Source organism: Fomitiporia mediterranea (genome assembly GCF_000271605.1).
Source record: "Fomitiporia mediterranea MF3/22 unplaced genomic scaffold FOMMEscaffold_4, whole genome shotgun sequence".
Classification (NCBI taxonomy): Eukaryota; Fungi; Basidiomycota; class Agaricomycetes; order Hymenochaetales; family Hymenochaetaceae; genus Fomitiporia; species Fomitiporia mediterranea.
In genome coordinates, this window is record NW_006760389.1 from 3,329,521 (window position 1) to 3,350,711 (window position 21,191).

At 40.5% G+C, this 21,191-nt stretch overlaps 3 protein-coding genes across 3 annotated transcripts; 1 reads left to right on the forward strand and 2 right to left on the reverse strand.

The window, feature by feature from the left end:
- Positions 1 to 2,284: 2,284 nt before the first annotated feature.
- On the forward strand, positions 2,285 to 2,404 carry FOMMEDRAFT_187199 (pheromone-like peptide; the record flags this gene model as incomplete). Its single annotated transcript, XM_007264874.1, has 1 exon — positions 2,285 to 2,404. The coding sequence occupies one exon, from the start codon at positions 2,285 to 2,287 to the stop codon at positions 2,402 to 2,404; it is 120 nt and encodes a 39-aa protein (XP_007264936.1).
- Positions 2,405 to 3,446: 1,042 nt separating this feature from the next.
- Positions 3,447 to 6,667, reverse strand: FOMMEDRAFT_139688 (uncharacterized protein). The gene is made up of 3 exons (XM_007264875.1): positions 6,173 to 6,667; positions 6,034 to 6,116; positions 3,447 to 5,969 (listed from the first exon to the last, which is right to left on the reverse strand). Exons 1-3 carry the CDS (start codon positions 6,563 to 6,565, stop codon positions 3,752 to 3,754), a joined length of 2,694 nt encoding a protein of 897 aa, XP_007264937.1. The 5' UTR covers positions 6,566 to 6,667; the 3' UTR covers positions 3,447 to 3,751.
- Positions 6,668 to 7,006: 339 nt separating this feature from the next.
- Positions 7,007 to 12,596, reverse strand: FOMMEDRAFT_81201 (uncharacterized protein; the record flags this gene model as incomplete). Its single annotated transcript, XM_007264876.1, has 23 exons — positions 7,007 to 7,223; positions 7,335 to 7,515; positions 7,572 to 7,592; positions 7,664 to 7,708; positions 7,774 to 7,831; positions 7,892 to 7,922; positions 7,980 to 8,103; positions 8,160 to 8,455; positions 8,513 to 8,568; positions 8,625 to 8,643; positions 8,708 to 8,947; positions 8,999 to 9,061; positions 9,121 to 9,656; positions 9,713 to 9,837; positions 9,899 to 10,385; positions 10,435 to 10,485; positions 10,541 to 10,762; positions 10,815 to 10,905; positions 10,960 to 11,067; positions 11,131 to 11,223; positions 11,279 to 11,429; positions 11,563 to 11,893; positions 11,958 to 12,596. The coding sequence occupies 23 exons, from the start codon at positions 12,594 to 12,596 to the stop codon at positions 7,007 to 7,009; spliced, it is 4,185 nt and encodes a 1,394-aa protein (XP_007264938.1).
- Positions 12,597 to 21,191: the final 8,595 nt, after the last annotated feature.

Below are 21,191 nucleotides of genomic sequence, written 5' to 3' on the forward strand. Positions count from 1 at the left end.
AATGTGTGTTCTACCTATTAATCATTGTTACAACCCACTTGTACTCTCTTAGAGTAGTGAGATTTATTACTGAGACATAAGTGTTATTGTCTAGTACTTTACTGTGAGCTACCAGTTATGTATAGACTTACTCTATTTGATCTAGTGTCTTGTCAAACTGTAAAACGTGTCCTCTAGCTGTAAACAGTACTAATATATCAACTGTGTGAGTCAACATAGTTTGCACATTGTATTGATCAGCTAGTGCCTGTATAAGGTCTTTCATTGTTTTGTGCATTATAATGTTAGCATACACTGTATCTGATATTGTCTTTTTTATGAAATGATACAATAGTTTCCCTATGTGTATACTGTCTACATCTGTACTAGGGGGATTGTTTGTAAGATGGTTACTGAGTAGTATTGCTACTAGTACATTTGTAATGTGTAGTTACTATATCTTATAGTTCTTTGTGCTTGTAAGCTTCTCTGTGTCTTTAAAGAACATAGTAAGTTGATTGTCATTAATCTTTAGAGACTCAAACATTAACATAGATTGTAGTATTGTTAGAGGCATTGTGTTTGTAGGTGGAGTACTAGTACTAGGAGGAGGGGTAGACATCTGAGGTAGAGGTTGTATTTGTAGTGTTGTTTGTGTCAATAGTACTATTCACAAGCTAGCAAGGCTTATAACCTGTTAGAATAGGGAGCTTGGAATGATACTTAGTTAGATGTGTATATATACACACTCTTATATACTAGATACATTGTGTTATACTAGTAAATGAGACATAAAACATAGTATGTTGAATATCCACTTCAAAACATATTCTGATGCAAGACTTACAACTGTCTTCCTTGAGAACATGGATGAGTTTCCTGTTAGTCTACTCTAACAAGTTCTTAACATTGTAATCAATCCTTGATTCAAATTGAGCAAAGTCATGTACAGGAATATTTAGAGCATTTTTGATTGTGTATTGACTTGTTAAAGAAGTATGGTGCTAAATCAAACTTTGGCAAATCTGTACAAGGCTAAACAAAATTTACATAGTGTTCTACCTATTGTCTTGACTCTTATTATTAATACCTTTGTACAGTAGGTTAAATTACTCAGTAATACTACTAGTATAAATTACTGAGGAAATGTAGCTAATTTGGATATCTATAGGAATACCCTGTATAATATGTGTCTTGTCTATTAGTCCTGGAAAGATATTACACAGAAGGTACTGTGTTGTTAGACAATTATTCTATATTAGCAAATGAAACAATCTCTCCTCAGCCCTTTGTATAGACTATAGGTTTCAGAGATGATTATCTTCTGAACACTTAAAGCTAGGGACAGAGTCAGACCTAATGATTTTAATCTCCTGAAGACACTTCTTAAACACACTCTGAACATTTGCTCCCTAATATTTAATACAGCTCTAACTCTCTCTATTTTGTTTTTGCATGCTAATCAAGTAACTAGTTCTGCCAGGACAATCCAGGGCTGTAACTGGGCCTCTTCTCTAGCACTTTGGTATTGCCCCTCTAGAGTTGCATTGAACACTTGAGACACTCTCCATTTCACTATATTAAAAGCTCATTTTTGTTCCTTTCAGCCTGCTTACAGTTTGACAAAATTAGCAAAAAATGAAAGTTTACTCTTTTGTTGTTTTACTTCTCCTTGCATCTTCAGAATTCAATTATGTCCCTGCACTTTGCTGACTCTTGATCACACGTTTTTGTGTGTCCATTTGTTCTATTTGTCTCTTCCCGAAAAGGAAAGCCAAATAGGTGCATACAAAATTATTCAAATATCGAATGTATTGAAGACCCACGTCGATCAGGTACTCATGCACAAAGTTTTTCAATATGCAAAACGCATGCAGATCCTAGGCGGACGCCGGAGCTAAATAGTAAGTACCGTGTCAATTTTTCAAGCATGCAGAGGATTTTCCCCTTTTCTTCCTTCCCCATTTCCCCTTTCCCGTCCTTTTATTTAGTTTTCGCTCGCTCGTCTACTATTGTACCGCATCAATTCGGCTGCATAAATGGCGAGAGGAAGAGGTACATACTATGTGCTACATGCTACGTGTTACATATTCCTTGATGTTATTGTCAAACGTCAATCCGGCTGTATGACTTTATGAAAGGAAAAGTAGAGGGGGAAGGGGTATAAAAGCACTTGTTTGATCCGCTTCGTCCGTCGTTCTGACGATACATCTCTTCTGGACCTTTCAGCGAAGCACATACCTCTAACTCCAAGGTTTTCGAGCTTCCTCGCGTATAGTTCCCACCAGTTACCAAACTACCAACAATGGATTCCTTCACAGCCATCTTTGTCTCGAAGAAGAAAGAGAACGAGGCAGACACTAGCGTCCCCGTATCTTATGATGACGGCAACGGCGGGAGTGGCACGTATTGTGTCATCACTTAGGTTCCTCCTATGCACCACAGTCATTGAGTGCATTATATGCGACGATTTGTGCGTTGACCTAAAAATATACTCATCCTAAGCTCAATTTAATAAAATATCATGATTTGTGTAGATATATCTATTCTTGTAATTTATTACTCGCAAGGCAACACCTCTTCGATCTTCCTTCCTGCCTTTGTTGACTTCTATTCTGGAACGACTTTCTCAACAACACTGACGATTGATGATTCTGATTAGGTTATATGATTGGGTTATTCCGATATTTGCATTCGCTTATTCGAGCGCGTATACGGAGGTTTTATTATATAGTTTTATTTTTCCATGGGTTGTCCGACATTGGAATTTATGAGTGGCTGCATTGCACACATGTACTCAAACTTACTGCATGTTTACATTTCTACCTTGTACTTCTTACCCAATGGTATTTCATGGAAAAATCGAAAGCTCTGTCTGAGAGAAAAAAAAGTGTGATCATGCAGATATATCTATAAGACTATACCTATGACTTAAGGCCCACCCCTTCTGCCTTTCCCGCATTTTGTTGACTTCTGTTTTGGAACGACTTTCAGAATGATGTTCATATTGAAACGATTATGATATGATTGGGTTGTTTGACTGGGTTTGTATTTGACTGGAGCAGTGTGTTGACGTGTACGGGGATCTATCCTTAGTTTCATTTTGTACCGATGGTTCGGCGTCAGTCTTCGGTCTTTACGAGTAACCCCATATTCTTTAAACACATTTATTCGATTCGAACTTACCACACCCTTACCTTTTCACCTTGTACTTAGTTCTTACCCAACTGTACTTCATTGAAGGAGTACAGAACATCATTAGTAATATGTATAGCTGCATTCAAGGACTCAAGGGATATAACTAAAGAAAGAACAGACAAAAGACAGGAAAATGAATAAGGCAGAGAGACAAGGAAAACCCATTCCCAACGACGACGAATTGCGCGAGCCAATGATACAATGCGAGAGCGAGAGTAAGAGGAAAAGTAAGAGAGTAGGAGAGCAAGAGAGTAATGCTGGATAGGTCTGTTAAGAAAATGCAGAAAGTGTGTGGGTGTAGGTTGTTTGAGTGGAGCGAAAATGAAACAGATAAAGAAAGTGAAAAGGAGAGGAAAATCCAGCTATGGAAACATTCGCAGAGACGCGGAGACGTAAAGAAAGTGGGGCATAATGCATGTGTACAATGCATGAAGAGTCAAAGAACGTCAGGACACAGAGAAACCGAGGGGATTAGGGGGACGGCACAAAAAAAGAAGAGAAAGGCACAAAAAAAGGAAAAGGGAAATCGTAACCCGACATCACACCAATCCATCACCCAACATCATCAATCAACTCAAACCTGCGTCCCATCCCAACTTGCCCTCTTCTGCTTACTATCATACGTTGGCAAGAACAAATCCTTCGGCGCAACAGCCAAGTTCGTCTGCGACTGCACACGCTGATGCAAGGCGGATCCAGCCGCCCTGCCAATTGTGTCGAACATTGGTAATGGTGAGAGGGAGAGGGATGACGTATCCATTCCACCACTAACCCCTGTTCCGCTGTGTAAGATGGAATTGGACATACTAGACATACTATGCGACGGTGACTGAGCCAAGTCGAGGGCTTGGCCATTCCGTGCTTCGTCTGTGTGCGAGTCGATAAGGTCGTGGGTTGTGAAGTCGGATGTGGGAGCGTGTAGGTCGAGGAAGACTAGGTCGGATAAGTCTAAGGACTTGAATGAATCGTTGATGAGTGAGGCGCTGAAGAACGAAGATGCGCTTAAGGTGCTGGTAGGAGAGTTGGTCTGCATCGTGTTCGGTTGGAGGGTCGAAGCCAAGTCTGCATCATGCGAGAATGGCGGAATGTCGAATTGCGACAATGACCTTGTAGGTGCAGGATGGGGTGTCGCGTGACCCGGTGGCGGAGGTTGGCGCGAGACAACGCGCTCGAATGGCGGTACCGACATGGAGCGATTGTGCGCGGAGTATGAGGTGCCTTGTTGTTCGCGGGTAACACGACTGGTAAGAGCAGGAGTTGCTGGAGGAGTAACGGCGGATTCTTGTTCCATTTGCGAGACGTCCCCGCTCAATCCGGCGATCTCTTCCAAAGTTTGCGGTGGTAGGTGAATAAGAGAGCTCAGGTCTGCATCGAAAGCAAGTGATGACTCGGTGTCGTCCTTCTTGACACTGGTCTCCGTCGTTGTTGTCGATGCGATCATCGGTTCATCATCATCATTGAGGTTGATAGCCGCCAACTCGTCAATCCCAGGTAAACTCGGAGTGTGCAACTGCATAGGGTTAATGCCTGCGGTCTGTTCGTGCATTCCACTAAGACCGAGGCCACTGAAGGTGTTTGCAGGTGCCGCAGGCTGATGTGTACGCGCGCCGAAGATGAGATCTCCAGCATAGTTCGAGTGATGAGTGAAACCGCGCATGCTCTGCGACGGGAATAGTTCCGGATCGGAGAACGTCGAATACGCGTCGCTTGCGCCGACCTCGGAGGCAAAGTCGTGCGCGATCGAGTTCTGAAAGAGATCGTAGCGATCCATAATTCCGTGCGAAAGGTTGCTGAAGGAAAATGGCGACGATGGGGGCGGAGAAGGGCCGTCAGCAAACGACGAGTTGCTGCTGGTTGACGGATCCATGCGCGGGTTCGCAGAAAGCCAATCCGAGGTTCCCCATGCAGACTTGCCGATCATATTCATGCCTTCTCGTCGTCCAATAGTAGCAGTAGAGTCCATGAAATAGTCGTTCATTGATAGATGTGACGAGGTTGGAGATGCAGTGGTCGTCGTCGCCGCGGATGACCAACTGTCAATCTGCTGAGGGCTGCGTGGACCAGAAGACCAAATGGAGTGCTCGGTTGTAGAGTCTGACAGAGCCTGAGAAGAGTCTGGTAAGAAGTCTGGGAACGCCAGGTCGTCTAGTTGGTCAATGGTATGCATTGTCACTTCGTTAAGCATAGACTCAGGAGGACTGAAGTGAGTCGTCTCAGGCTGGGGCGTCATCTCCTTCACTAGTTCACTCGGAAGACCGTTAGGCCGCCTCTTGACTTCCGCGTCTTCCTCTTCTTCGTCAGAGGTATCTTCATCCTCGGAGACAGCTGCGCTCTGAGGGACGCTGTAAGAGTGCCCAGTGGTCGTGCGAGACCTTCTTCGGCGTGCAGTGCCCGCCATTCGCGTCGGGAGAAGCTGATCGTCCGCGGTCGCACGAGGAGCCGAAATGGACGCATCACCACGTTTCTTCTTCGGCATGCTTCTCGGCTTATAGCCAGCAGCCTGGTACAGATGAGGAAACGCATTCCTGAACCTGTCCCGCAAGTCGGTGGAACGTCGCTTCTGCTCTTGGAAGATGGGATCTTTAACGATAGTCGACCAAACGGTACCGTATCTCTCGTAACCTGCTTTAAGCGCCTGATCTTCCTCTGGGGTAAATGGTCGGCGCTTCTTGCTTCGTGTTTTTTCGAAAAGAGATGAACCATCAGGTAATGTAGAACGGACTTTGGACGACAAGTGCGTTTTCGCGTTAGGATAATGAAGCTTGTAAGCGTCCGGGAAGAACGTTCGGAACCTGAAATGAAAGAGTCATGAAAATTAAGTATGACCGCATCATGATGCAAACGAGGGGTACGCGCCTGTCTTTAAGGTCCACGGGAGAGCGACTGTCGAATTTGAGATTCGGATCGTTGAGAATGGCTTTCCAGTTACCAACTCCCCACTGAAGAAAAAAGTCGCTTAGCCGAGATAGCACTTAGCATAAGGAAGAAGACCTACAACGTTGCAGCCATTGACAAGCATTTGTGTTTCTTCTTCAGTCCATTTCTTGCGCTGGCGCTTCTCGGGTACTTGTACGGACGCCTTGTCGGCGACTTTCTGTTCATCAGCTGAGGCCTTGCGCATCTTGCCCTTCTTGTCTTGTGGAATCTGCGAACTGGACGCAACGTGCGCGTCGATGGTTGTGTCGTCCCTGAAGCTCCAGGCGGGCACAAGTCTCGGCGAGTTTGGGAGTGCAAGAGAAACGCGTCGCTGCTTCAAGGTGGCTTGGGAACCGACCGTGGCCGTAGCCGCCGGGGGATATGGGGTCGCGAAGGTGAACGTGGAGGTGGACGGTGCGCTCATCGGTGGAGGCGCAACAGTAGCAGCAGCGTCAAGTTGTTGCTGGGACATGATGATGTGGGTGGACAAAGCGATAAGTGGTTTTACGCGGAAAAATGCAATCGGATATGAAGAGGTATCGCGCGGACACGAGCCAGCCTTGAGGTCGGAAGCAGTGGCTGTATAGTTGCCTCGAGGAAACACGTTTCTGGTGTCTTCCCCCTTTCTCAATGCGACGTGTACTCTGCGCACAAAGACGTACTGGTCTGCACACCCGTCGGCGCTGGAAAAGCAGGTGATGGGGGGACGAGAGCAAGGAAGAGATGCAGAGAGGACACAGCCGAGCAGGTGATATGCCAAAGCGCTAACCGAGGTGTCCTTGCCAAATATGGAACACTCCGAAGTCAAAAGGGAAAACTTGCACAGCAAGGCGAATTCTTAGTTCCACAGTCGCAGTACAGTACTTATATGCGGTCTGGGTATCTACAAGTACGTTCATGTCATGTCCATCCTTTACGCACTAGTCCTTCCATTCATCAGATCTGCAAGTCTAGACGGTCCAGCAACAGGCTGCGTTTGTTCACTGATGGCATTGGCATCTTCGCCATCATTGCCGTCATCAAAATCACCAAAATCACCACCCAACATGTCTGTCTCCGTTCCTTCGGGAAGCAGATACTCGACGTCCTCGAACAGATGGGGGAATAAAATCGCCAGCATGTCATCCGCCCTGCACAAAAAAAGAGGGTCGCATACAGGCACATCCAAAAGTCAGCAACCAGCACTGTGGCGACAAGAGAGAGAAAGAAGCCAGGTGAGGTGTGAAACACAAACAACGCACTTGAATATGAAGTCACCCTTCTGGCCCTTCTGCTTCTTGCTATTCTTCACAGGCGAATCGATTTGCCTGTTTTTATCCATTTCGAAAGACGTCACCTTAACCGTCCCGATCGCATGATCCTTTGTATACAACGACAAGCCACGCTTCGCGGCCAAGTCAAGGATATTCCTTTCAACAGTGTCTGCGTACGTGTAAATGTCAATTGTCTGAACCGAAGAAGTACAAGTCGACACGTACTCTCTGCGTAATAACAATATACTACGTAAGAGATGTCAGTAACCATAGAATTTGAGATGAATGTAAAAGACACATTGTGTCTGTCCTCCTACCTTCAGTGGGGCGCGTTTGACCCAATCGGTCTATCCTAGCAATCGCTAAAGGATGTAATTTCATGAGTAATTTGTAAAAGCTCTAACGAAGCTTACTGCGTAATGCGTACCTTGCAGCTCGAATGAATGTTGCACGACACTCTCTGTCAGAAAGACTCGCGAAGCACACTGAATCGACATACGAAGGGATTAGCCATATAACCGGTCCTCATATCCAGCAATACATACTGTCACATTCAACCCGGCATTCTCGCGTTCACTGACGGCGATCGTCGGAAATTATAGATAAAGAAGATGATAAAGGGAAATTACGTACCCATGAAGCAGTAAGACTCGGATGCGATGGTCCGTCTTGAAGAGTTTCGCAGCATTTTGTCCTCCCTTCTTTTGGTCGATCCGAAGGCACGCAATTCCATTCTCAGTCAATGCGCGCTCCAAGACTGAACCGAATTCAGATATTTTTCTAACCTTAAGCCAAGGCAAAAGTATCACTCACTATAAAGGGAGTCAGCCCAGGCCGAGAAGACGATACTCTTGCACCCCGGATCGACCTCCTCGAGATAGAGAAGATGACGAACGAGGGTCTCGATCTTTGTCCCGTAGCTACCGAGGCACACGATCTTCCGCAGTTCTTCAAAAACATCTGAATCGATCGTATTGTATTCGATAACACGTCTAGAATGAGGAGCGTTCTCGGAGCTGTCGGGTACGTAACGCTTCTTTGGACTTGACGAATCCACTTTCTTCTCTTCCAAAGTGATTCGTTGCAACTGATCTGGATCAATGGCGACACTGGCCGCGGAGTCAGTAAATTTTCTAGCAAAGAATCCATGTAAGTACATTACTTACCGGCAAATTGGACAAGCTCTTCCAACACCGCGAGAGAACCAAGCCTTCAAACAGTCCTGGACACGTCATCCATCAGCATCAAAGGTCCATATTCGTAGTAGCTCTATCATACCTCGCAGTAAACGTGTGCGCTATATTAAGAAAGAAGTCACGTTCACCTGTGAGTCAATCATGAATGAACGGGAATGAACTCACCATTGTGTCATGAAGCCCCGAACGAATTCACACCGGCACAAGATACAACATTTTTCATCTTCTTCGTCCCCCTCGTTTTCAGTTAAGTTTCGTAAATACCGTTGTCGTGCTCGACGCTCGTTAATATTCTTGTCAGTAGTGTCTTCATCAACATGAGTCTTCTCTATTGCATCGTCTATCGATCCTTCCCAATCGACGTCGCGAACGGAGTCAGAAAGTTCTTGAAGCTGACGGAAATATCTGCAAATTAATGAGTCTACGAAGGTTAGGAGCTTGAGCTTATGTACGTACTGAATGCGATCGTTAAAGGCTTTGCGAAGTGGCGCTAGGTCAGCGTCTAGCTTCTCATGGAAGCTCGCTATTTTTCACCCAAAGTTAGCAAACCTTATTTCAGACGAACAAAGAACAAAAACAAACTTTGTTCTTTCATGATCAATTTCAGATTGGTGATCCATTGCTTGGCAATTATTTTCTCTGGATCCTTCTCGTTGACATAACTTCCCGCAACTTGTTGCAACTGGACGAATATGGATTTGAGAGCCTTTCCGTCGTGATCCGCTTTAGCTGCTTTACGCTTCTCCGTTAGTTCTTGTTCTAACACTTCATGCTCAGGTGCCATCTCTTCAGGATTGAGGCCCTCGACATTCTTAGCTCTCTGTGCTGCAGCAGTGTGTCGCACCCTACGCTCTTTCGATTCATGAGCAGCAAGAGCAGTGCGTTCTGCTACGAGTAGCTCTCGGCGGTCAGCAAGCAATGCTACAAACGCTTGTAGGTATGTTTCTGCTTCTCCCTGTGTCTCGAGTGTTCGCGCGTACTCTTCTCCATCTGCGCTGTCACCCTCGCTAGCGGATAAACTCTCAGTAAGAAGCTTGAAGATTCGAACCCGCCAATCGATGAGGAGTTCTGCTTGCTGGTTTAATATATCGATGATTTTGTCCGCTTTACGAAGCTGAAGTGAAAGTAGAGTTTGCGCATGTACAGAAACATAAATGCATTGCCACTTACGAGCTCCTCGCTGTTTATTCCACCTTTTCCGCAATGTTCAACCGCCATATCTTCCTTAGTGATAGTCTTTCTCTCGGCCGTCAGTTTGACCTGTGCAATTGAACGGTTCGCAACTTGCTCAGTCGCTATAGAGTATGAACACTATCAGTTCTTCTGCGAAATATTTCATAGAGTGAGAGAACGAACTATTCAAGAGTCGTTTGCGCAGCACTTCAGCCGCTCCGTACGAATGATTCTCTTCGTTACTGTGTGATTCGCCCAGAGAATGATATACGTCACCGAGCCGGAAGTAAATCTGATGCAAAAGGACATGAGCCTCTCGGAGCCGCGCCTGAAGGCTATGTTTCTTATGTCGATGTTCCACGCCCGTAGGTGTCGTCGGAAGATCATCCTCCAACGAATTATCCGTAGGCGCCATACTGGCTTCGCGCTCCGGATTCTTGCCTTTAGACGTTGAACCAGAATCGCGTTCTTCCGCTGACCGCTGCTCCTCTATCGCTTCCCGCTTTAGTATTTCCCCCTTAGCGTTATGCTCAGTGATGACATCCGAAATTTCGGTGCACAACTTATCCATTCCCTCACGAGCATTCAGAAGTATTTCTAATGCTATTCTGGACCTCCGAGGATTATCACTGTGCTGGATGAGCTGTGATCGTCTGACAAGGGTTTGAATCTGGGAATTGTTACTGAGAGATAAGGATGAGAATATATATTTTACTCACTTTCGACTTCTTTTCATCCATAAGTTTCCGCCAATTCTGATCTTTCATGTCCTGGAAGTAGACATGACTAAGAGAAGTGTTCCTGATAATGCCCTATAATACGTACCTCGAGAACTTCTCCTATACTCTTCAACGCGGCGCCAGCCCTCGATAATCGATCGTTTTGCCTTGCAAGCTTACCCACTTGTGGATGAGTACATATACCACGCAGACGGCGCATCCAATTACGAAGAATCATAACGTCAAGCTGCCAGGATGACGAAGCAGCTACGCCCCGTGAGTCGAGACCGAGATCATTCAATGCCTGCTCAAAGTTCTCGTCATAGATCTGAATAATGAATAAGTTAGAAATAGGTCTCTGAAGGTCAGGAGCTACGGACATGTCTCTCGACTTTTCCCAATTCGATAGGTACAGCAAATCGACTCTGCTGAGGGATTGTAAGTTCATTCTGCACCTTTGCTTTCATCGTCCTGAACAAGAGAACTTTCAGATAGCAAGAACACTCGGCCGTACAACAGACTTACCTAACGGCAATCCGTCCGAACAGGTCTCTGAAATATGCTGCGAATGCGGGCTTCTGTAAACGCAACCAGGTTTTCGGCGAGCCTATGACGGAATTTATGCGCAAAAACCTTTTAAAGATGCGCATATTTGTAAGTAGCGATGCTGATAAGTGGGCGGGATATTTTGCTCACTTGATAACATGAACGAGGTCATCAACTTTCGCACGTGCAGGTGTCCCAGACACTGCGAAGCTCGACAATCGAGGGATAAGCGACACCATCTCTCTATAAAAGCGATTTTGAGCACTACTGTCTTAGATTATCTTTGGAATTCACGAACTCTGTCTTCCCTCCTCCTACCATCTGAACCTCGTCCATGATTACCCTATTCCATTCTACCATAACGAGGGGAGAACGGTCGCGATATATGTCGGCGTACTTAGCAACTTCTCTACGTGGTCGTTGTAAAGGTGCTCGTGCAACGCCCAGATCTAGTAGCAGATAGTCAATATTGTTTCACTGACTCTATTCTAGCGTTAAAGGCATACCGTGCTGCAAATTGTTGTAGGCTATCGATTAAACGTCATAAGTTGATGATCCAGACTGGAAATATGATTCACTTACTTGTTATACAGATATCGTATTGATGAACAAAATCACACCATGTCATCTGATTCGCAGCCTCGGCAAGTTCTTTCTTCTCTTCAGCTGTCAGTTCCAGGTCGACCACGTCATCCTCATCCGGAATGTCGTTGTCATCAAGTTTCTCCCGCATGCGTGGCTCCCTCAACATCCGTAAGCGCTGCAATGCTTTGTCCTGTGCCTCACGTGCCGTGATTGGTACAGGAACCTTCGTCCATCCCTCATACACAAGTACTTTCAACGACGGTGCATGTAACTTGAGTTCGTCAACCCATTGTTGTGCAAGAGCAGCAGGCGTCACAATTAAAGTTGTCTATAATTTCTCCGTCACAACTAATTCACACAAGGACCAAAAGGTATGCAGTACTCGCCTTGACTTCCTTGACGTCAATAACGCCGACGGGATCCCACCTACTGACCGAGGGGTTGCGATCAATACTGGGATTCAATAATACAAGAGCAATGCTCTCGAGCGTTTTCCCAAGTCCAGGCTCTTCCGCAAGAATGCCTCCAAAGAATTCGTCTTTAGGTGGTGGCTCTTTCAACAAACAACCGGTTATGTGGTTTAAATACCACGTTTTTCCGTCTACGGGACTAACTTCCTCCCAGAACAATGGCAATTCTGACCCATGGTTATCTAGATCCTCAATCTGGCCTTTTTCAGAAATTCGCCGCGCTTCGCACGAGAGAAGCCAGTTAACCGTGTGTCGTTGAAATGGAAGCAATTGCGGAAGGAGATCGGCAGGTTGAGCAGCTTGATTGGCTTCATCTGAAGGGAGCGGCGCAGCGGGATGTAAACATGACAAGAAGAACGGCATATCTGTAGAACCGCTGTAGGCTTTTGGTGGTGGAGGTCCTGGGCCAAAAGCATAGGTCAAAACACGCCTCTGAGCTTCCTCTATTTCTGAATCCTTCTTTCGGAACGTTGTCAATGGTTCGAAGACAGCTGGTTCTAACAAGGAAATGGTGATTTCCGCTCGCAAGATGACGGGTACTATGCGGTCTTCTCTGTTCATTGCCGTGTGATTGGGAACAATAACATAAAGTGGACCTGACACTCTAGCGCGTCGGTTTTGCTGTAACTTGAATGCCGAAGCAAGGATGTCCTTGAGAGAGCGTGAATTGAAATCGTGATCTATATCTTTAACAGAGTCGAACAGGGAGGGAAGAATAATCAGGCTTGAGAGTGGAAGAGGAAACATGCGGCCATTCGCAAAGGGATCGTCTTTGCATGCATGAACCTTGCCCAGGTACGCATGTGGATATATCGTTCCGACGTCAAAGATAATCTCGTCTTGCCCTTGAGCTTGTTCGCTGCATTTGCTTGAGATGACGTGCAAAAAATCTCGAAAGGGTGAAATAGATTGCTGCATTTCAGGTACGTCTTGTTCCTCTTCAGCAAGAACGAACTCTATTTCAAAGGTATGACGGATTATTGGAACAGCAGACTCATTGGCAATGCCGCCGGCAGCAGATGACCCCTCTATCTTCCCGCGTTTCACCGGGCGAGCAAATTTCTTCGGTATTGATTTTCGCTTTCCTTTGGATCGCTTCCTAGAACCAGGAGCCTTCTGCTCAGGCTCCGAGTCCGATGCGTCTTCGCAACTGATAAACCCTAGTGACAGACATTCCGCAAGACGGGGGAAATCAACGGAATCGCAGGTAGGGAGTAAATACCCGGTTTGTTGATTGCGGGAGAAGGAGACATCGAGGAAATGGCGCGAAGTTGTTTCACGCATGGTCGTGGTAGAAGACAGAGATTCGCAATGAATGATCGTGGCTTCCAAAAGTACGCGCGCACGCAAATTGTATTATTATTAGTCAGCCATAGCACCGCGTCTCAATCACGTGAAGGTGACTCGTTCTAAGGGACAACTGATTTTGGGTTTTAATTGTTCTGTCTTATTGTCAAGTATGAGTTTGAGTGCAGTTGGCAGCTATACCAGTGGGTGACTTCCTGTATGATTTTGGAAGCTTCCAAAATCCAAAATACTTGTACCTGTCTTATAAGTAAAATTGAAAAAAATTATTTTAGACTGTAGTGTATTTTTCTACAGTTGTTAGATCATTTTAATTCTATTTCACTTAAGGCAGCATCTGAAGCATTTGTGTACAAAAAGAGTATAGATAAGATCTGTATGATCTTACTCATTCCTTTTAAGACAGGTACTTGATGAATAGAACAACTTTCTACTTTAAAAGAGAGGATTAGACCCTTTTTACAGAGCTTTAGACTGAAAACAAGTAAACTACAAGTGTTATCCAGTTTACATATTACTTACAATTACAACCCTTTGCTTATACTCAGACTACTCCTTTTTTAGTACTTTTTTAGTCTGAAAATCCTTTCAAAAGTTTATAGAAAGTTATCTAGTAACTTAACAATAATCAGAATACTATAATTCTAATACATGTATCTGACTTGTATAGCTAGCAGTCTGGAAAACAACTTTGCTTAGCTTTATTACAAGTATTTTCTATAACAACTGTTTCTGTCAGATTATTTGATACAAAATACAAGTTAAGTAATCTTATAATACTTAAATGTAACTTATAATATAAGAGTGTATTTCTTATACAAAATGATTACTAATTAGAATGATTGTCTAGACTCTAGTTGTTAGGGGAGATGTGTTCTCTAGGTTTATAGTACTCTCAAACTGCAAATGTAGACCTACAGCCCTAATCTAACTATATTCCCAAAGCTACTAGCTGGGATTTATACTAGAAGAACAAGTAGGAGTATAAGAAGAGTCAAAAAACTAAGGAACTACTGTATCTACAGACTGCTTATTATAATAACTAAATAACAAGAGTAAAGTAAAGAATGAAACTTGAGAATAAGATAAAAGAAATAATAAGGATAAATATTACAAAGCTAACAGGTGTATTAGAGGCTAGGAAGAATTAACAGAGTGTTACACATTAGAGAATATAAATTAAGAGACTATTACACAAGAGAGGTGCAAGTTACTATGTTAGGCAAGAAATGGATTAGCTGTATTATAATTGTATACACTACCTTACATCTTTGTAGCTCTCTCCTACACTCAATACTAAGCCAATCTTTATAAAACTTTGTAGAACAATAGATAAAATGTTAAGGATTATGAAAATCTGGTACTAATGTTAGTTTTTCACAAAACTGACAGAGATATAAAGAAAATAAAATAGGTCCAATCCTACAATCCTAACATTATCTTCCTCCTTAGGTTGTATGTTCTAGACAACTGAATTTAGAGACTATTTTACTTAAGTAAAGTGTTAAAGTCCTTAAAGGTTCCCTTTAGAATGTTCAGTTGTCTTAGAGTACTAGAGTGTACTTTGTAAAAGTCCCTAATAGTATTCTAAGTATGAGTAAGGTTATTTTCAGACTACTAAGTTGTTTCCTAGTATCCTACCCATTTGACAAGATACTAAAGCTTTCCCTTATAGAGTTAAGAGTCAAGAATAGTCTTGACTTTGTATTTGATCTCATCATCTACAAGTTTAGAAGGAGGAGGAGGAGGAGCCTTCTGAATGTTAAAGACTTAAGAAACATATAGTTTGAGCAGAATCTTATTAAACATTAGGTGAATTAACTATCCCTAAAGTAGTTTAAGCTTATATATACTAGCTCTAACCTTTGAGTCAATCTCAAAAGGACTAAACTACTTATTATTAAACTTCTTAGTAGGTCTAATAGTCTTTATGTTCCTTGAGTCTAAATACACTATATCTTCTAGCTTATACTATATAAAGGGGCCTGAATAACAATTATAGTACTTCTTTATAGCTTTAGTAGCTTGGTTCAGACTTTTCTTTATAAGTTCCTAAACATCATTAATGTACTTAACTTATTATTTAACAGAATATGTATTAGTCTTAGTTAAAACCAATTTAAAGCCTACAGAGTGTCTTCTAGAGTTGATATAGAACAGAGAGAACTTTGTAACAGAGTGTTCTTAATTGTTATATACAAACTCAGCTATAGAAATCCATTCTGCCCAGTCTAACTATTTATAGTTAACATACAAGTAGAGATACTGTTCTATCTCTTAATTAATATACTCAGTTTGACTATCAGTTTGAGAATAATATACTATAGAGAGATTCTCTTTAATATAAAGAGCTTTGTACAGTTTTCTTATGAATTTAGTATCAAATTACAGTCCTCTGTCATGTATAATCCTTCTAGGTAATTTATAGAGTCTAAAGACTTGATCCCTGTACAGTCTAACTATTCTCTCAGTTATAACCTTTGTAGTAGTTGAAAGAGTATGTATTTGCTTAGAGAAACAATCTACAATAACACAGATAGTGTTAAATCCCTTAGACTCAGGCAATTCACTAATTAAATCAACAGATATTATCTGCTAAGGTCTAGCAAGTGTATTATGAGAATGTAATGCCTTTTGTCTTGTAGTGTGTAGGGATTTTGTTCTTTAGTATTTATTACAGTCTTGAACATACTTCTTAGTGTTTGTCCTTATCTATAGCTACCAGAACTCTCTCTAGATCATTTCAAGTGTCTTCTTATACTCTGAATGTTCTACAAGTAGGGAATCATAATATTCCTTCAGAACTATTAGTACAAGGTCTAATGAAACATATATCTTTAAATTCCTATATATGTAGTCATCTCTATTAAGTATACTAGCTAGGTACTCCTCTCCTTTGTCTAACAATTCCTGCTGAGTATTCTAGATCTTTTACAGAATGACTTTACTACCTGTATACACTATTCCTCTTAACTAGGAGTCTTTAATAAAGGTAACATCTTTGTTATCATGTTCTCCCTTATCAAATTGAGGACTTCTAGACAGTGTATCCACTTTTACAAGTGTTTTTCCAGGTTTATGTATTAAAACAAAGTCATAGTCTGCCAGTTCTGTTCTCTAGCAAGCCTGTCTGTAGTTTAACTTGTAGAGAGCCTTAAAGTATGTCAAATTAGTATAGACAGACTATACTTTAAAGATTTGTCTTACTCTCAACAAGTACTAGTACTAGTCCTTAATAGCTTTAACAATAGCAAGCATTTCTTTATTATAGATCTTATAATTTCACTCTGCAGAGTTTAGAGACTGAGATCTGAATGCTACAAGACACTATACACCATTTTACTTTGAGAAAGGACTGCTCCAAGTGTATAATTAGACAAATTGGCTTCTACTCTAAAGAGATCATACTCATTTAGAATTGTAAGGACAGGCTGTAAGCTCAATTGTATCTTAAGCTCTTCTATAGCCTCTCTTTACTTATTTCCCTAAGTAAATAGAACCTTCCTAGTTAGTTTAGTAAGTAAACAAGCTATTTTGCTATAGTCCTTAATGAATCTCTAATACTAGTTACAGAAACTAGTAAACTGTTGTAATTGCTTCAAGTTCTTTGGTTCTAGCTATTCATTAATAGGCTTCACTTTTTTCAGGTGTATTCAAATCTTATTGTTCCTAATAATGTGTCTAAGATACTTAGTAGTAGATCTTTTGAATTCACACTTCTAGAGTTTAAGAAACAAGTGATTCTCTTACAGAATTGTAAAAACCCTTTAAACTAAGTGTTTATACTCTTTAATATCTTTAGAATAGATGAGAATATTGTCTAGATAGATAATAACTAATTCCTTATTAATTAATTCACTAAAGATATTGTTTACAAAGCTCTAGAATGTAGTAGGAGCATTTGTAAGACTAAAGAACATAACTATAAGCTCAAACAATCCTAGATTTGTTCTGAAAGCTGCCTTCTACTCATCACCCTCTCTGATTCAAATATTATAGTATCCCTAGCATACATTAAGCTTTGTAAAGTACTTAGAATCTTTAACCTTATCTAGAAGCTCTTGAATTAAAGGTAGAGGGTACTTGTTCTTAATAGTACCTTTATTAAGCTTTCTGTAATCTTAGATCAGTCTCAAAGATCCATCCTCTTTCTTAATAAAGAAGAAAGGCAACACTATGAAGGACTTTAAATATTGAATCCTTTCTAAAGCTAGATTCTCAGAAATAAAATCCTTGAGTGTATCTTGTTCTCTAGAAGCTAGAGGGTACACTTTACAATCTGTAACCTTAAAATCTGGCTTTAAATTAATAGTATAGTCCTAAGATTAATGCTCTAGTAATTGCTCAAAGGATTCTTTACTAAATACATTCTTATATACTTTAAGATAATGAGGGATTGTAAAAACCAGAGTAGAATCATTATTAGTTCTCCTTAGGTACTCTAGAACATCTGAATATGTCTTTAGTTCATTCAAGGACATGAAATAACTGTCTGAACATTTAGTAAAGGACACAATACTTTGTCTCTAATTAATCTCCAGATTATACTTGTTTAACTAATCATATCCTAGAAAGATATTACTTAATACTAATGTAGTGACTACTAGACAAATTGTCTCTGTATGTACTTTAACAGAGAGTTCTACTTTAACATAGTCCTTTAGAAGACCTTCATTATTACTTATACTATTAGTATTAAAGACTAGGAAGGGATTCTTAAAAGGATATGTTGTTAACTTGTTGTTCTTAATAAAACCTGTATTTATACATAATCCAGTATACTCTGAATCAATTAGAGCATGTGTATTAATGAGTCTATGATCTGTTTTAATTGTCAAGAACATATCCAGTTGCCTTCTAGTGTTAGAGCAAATGTATAAAGCTTTCCTAGGAGAAACTGAGCTTACAAGTCTATAAGGAATGTCTAAAAATATTCCTACACCTTCTACCTCTTTACAGACTTCAGAATCAATAGGTTCATTAAAGAAATAAGAGTCTTTACTGTCTAGAGTGTTATAGTGTAAACAATAATTGTCTATATTTGATTCAGATGTCTAGCATCAATTATTTACATAATAATAACTCTGTTCTAACTCTTCCTTAGATAACACAGTGTCTATACCTGAGGATTGACAAAAGACTCCTCTTCCTTAATCTGTTCCTCATTTGATTCTTCATTTATAAAGTCCCCTTCTTTTAATTCCTGTATTACCTCTACAAAATCAAACCTTTCCTTAAGTCTTATAGCTCTGAGAATCATCCCAACTCTTTAATACTAAGAAGGACAAACTCTAGCAAAGTGACCAATCTCTCTACAAATGTAACAAGCTTGATTTTTCTTAGTATTGTTAATTGAGATGTCTATTAGTTCTCTAGCTCCTAAGAATGTTTTTCTATTAGGAGTCAACCTGAAAGGATGTGAGGTCAGTTGAGAATTTGTCTACACATTTAGGACTTTCAAATATATAGTAGAATTGGATTAAGGAGAGTTGTGAGCCTTGTTAGAAAGATTAAAGTACAGACAGCTGTCAGATTAACTACTAGAGAGTCCTCTGTATGTAAGAGTCTCCCTGAGTTGAGTTTCATTATTATTGATCTGAATTGTATACTTTTTCCATTTATTATAAGTACTTAGGACTAGTAATAAGCACATTAACTAATAAAGTACTTTAGGATTAAGAGTATACTAAAGTAAATCAATCAATATAGAGTCATATACTTTACTACTCAGTCTAGCTTCAGTCTTAAGAATCTCAAACTGTTGGAAAAGGACATTTATAAAGTAATTTCCTTACTTGAGTTGCCTAAGCTTCTAAATAGCAGTTTCTTTCTTACTAGAGTTATCAAATGATTGTCTCAGTTACTCTAGAAACTCTTAGAACAATTATGTGTAAAGGATTTTGCTATTATTGTCTGTGTTTTAGGTAACTCAATTTTCTGCCTATACAGTAACTGTCTCTTCCTTTAGATAAGAAAGTACAAAGAGTATCTTCTTTTTACTGTTATAGAAGGCTCTTTTATTAGTAAGGATATATAGTAAACATTCTCTTTTAAAGTCCTAATAATCCTTACCTTCTTTATACTCTCTGAGAGTAGTAGTAATCTTTCTAAGGTTTCTAGTAGAAGTATAGTGTATTACTATAGTAACAGCTTGACTAGTAGCTTCTGTAATTAATTGAGAGCCTGAATTTATGTTTAAGTACATATATACACTTTACTAGGGCTGTATAGGCTTGTAGGGGAGTGTAGAGGAGTTTCCTAAAGGATTTGACATTGTTTCTAAGGCTACAGTATGTAACAAAAGTATTACACATATGTATTCAGTATACTTCTTTATTTTATTACACTAATATATAAACAGTTAATACTTAGTTATTATTATAATATATAAGTAAATACTATATAGTATATTATAGTAAGTAGAAAGGGTTAAATATATAAGTATATAAATTAATTTGTGTTAATTTGTAAAAAAGTTACTGTGCATTTTTTTGATCACTTTTATTAAGTTAACTTAAACTAGCATTTTATATTTAAATGAATGAATGAATGAATATTATAATTTAGTATTTAGTATATCCTCCTTGAGCTTTTACTAATGTATAAACTCTTTATTAGATTGTGCTCTGGATTAGGAAATCCCCAATTGTCTTATGTAGAGTTACTGTGCTTAGAATATCTCAGACTATCAGACTTCACTATGTAGTATATAAGGCAGACACTCCCTTAATGTCTCAATAAGAGAGAGTACTCAGGGCACTCTCACTATGCTTGTTAAAAGGTTATAAGCCTTGGTGCTCATTGAATACCCCTACACACTTGCTCTCACAGAATGCCTTTGCCTCCTACTAGACTACCAAGCCCTAGACCTCCCTCTCCCCCCAAACCCATTACAATGTTGTCTACAATGCATACCTTTGTTAATGCCATGATGAAGGACTCTAACATTATGAAGTTCTTTGAGGGAACAGAAAAGTTGGCTAGTATAAAGGGATACAAGATATAGTACTTACACATACATAGTACACTTACTACCATAATGCTCTCAGACCATCTAGAGTATGATCCCCCTTCCTCTGATGATGCTAGCATATGTACAGACAATGTTTTGTATCATTGTATAATGAAAACAATAACTGATACAATTTATGCAAACTTTACAACACATACAAGTGTTAGAAGTCTCATGAAGGTGCTTTCTGAACAATACAACGTTCAAACAATAATGACACATGCTATAGACATATCTACATTGTTTACAGTAAAAGGGCATGTATTACAGTTTGATAAAATGTTAGACAACATCAAACAAATCTACAGGCAGTTGTCTGTACACAATAAAGCCCCTAATAACAATATGTACATCTCAGCAATTAACCTTGCTACTCCTTGTGAGTATAGATGGGTAGCAACAATGCTAGACAGGCAGATTACCCATTATAATCAACTACCAACAGTTACAGCAGCTCAGAAAGACGTTCTAACACTAGCTAAGTTGATACACAAATTATGAAACACATATACTGAGTATCATTCTCAGTACTCTCAAACGAAACAAGATACTGAACAAGACAGTCTACAAATGAAAGGCAAAAGTGTAGCTAAAGGCAAAACAAAGCCTTATAATAAAGTTAAATGCTACAACTGTAATAAGTACAAGTATATGTTAAAAGACTACTGAAACCCTCTAACAAGCAAAACAACAGAAGCTCAAAAGAAAAAGTATAGGCAAACAGTTACTGCTTCTACTACTACTACTATGTTGTCTCAACCTACACTTAATACAGTAGTATTCATTGGAGACGATAATGAAACAGTATTCATTGAAGATGTTAATGAAACACTGATGCT

Bases quoted from the DNA above. Each gene is read 5' to 3' on its own strand.
- FOMMEDRAFT_139688 (XM_007264875.1), bottom strand. From the start codon at position 6,565: ATGTCCCAGCAACAACTTGACGCTGCTGCTACTGTTGCGCCTCCACCG. The intron at 6,117-6,172 runs GTAGGTCTTCTT...TTTTTTCTTCAG, and splicing joins TTGTCAATGGCTGCAACGTT to TGGGGAGTTGGTAACTGGAA. The intron at 5,970-6,033 runs GCGCGTACCCCT...CTTTCATTTCAG, and splicing joins CCCGTGGACCTTAAAGACAG to GTTCCGAACGTTCTTCCCGG.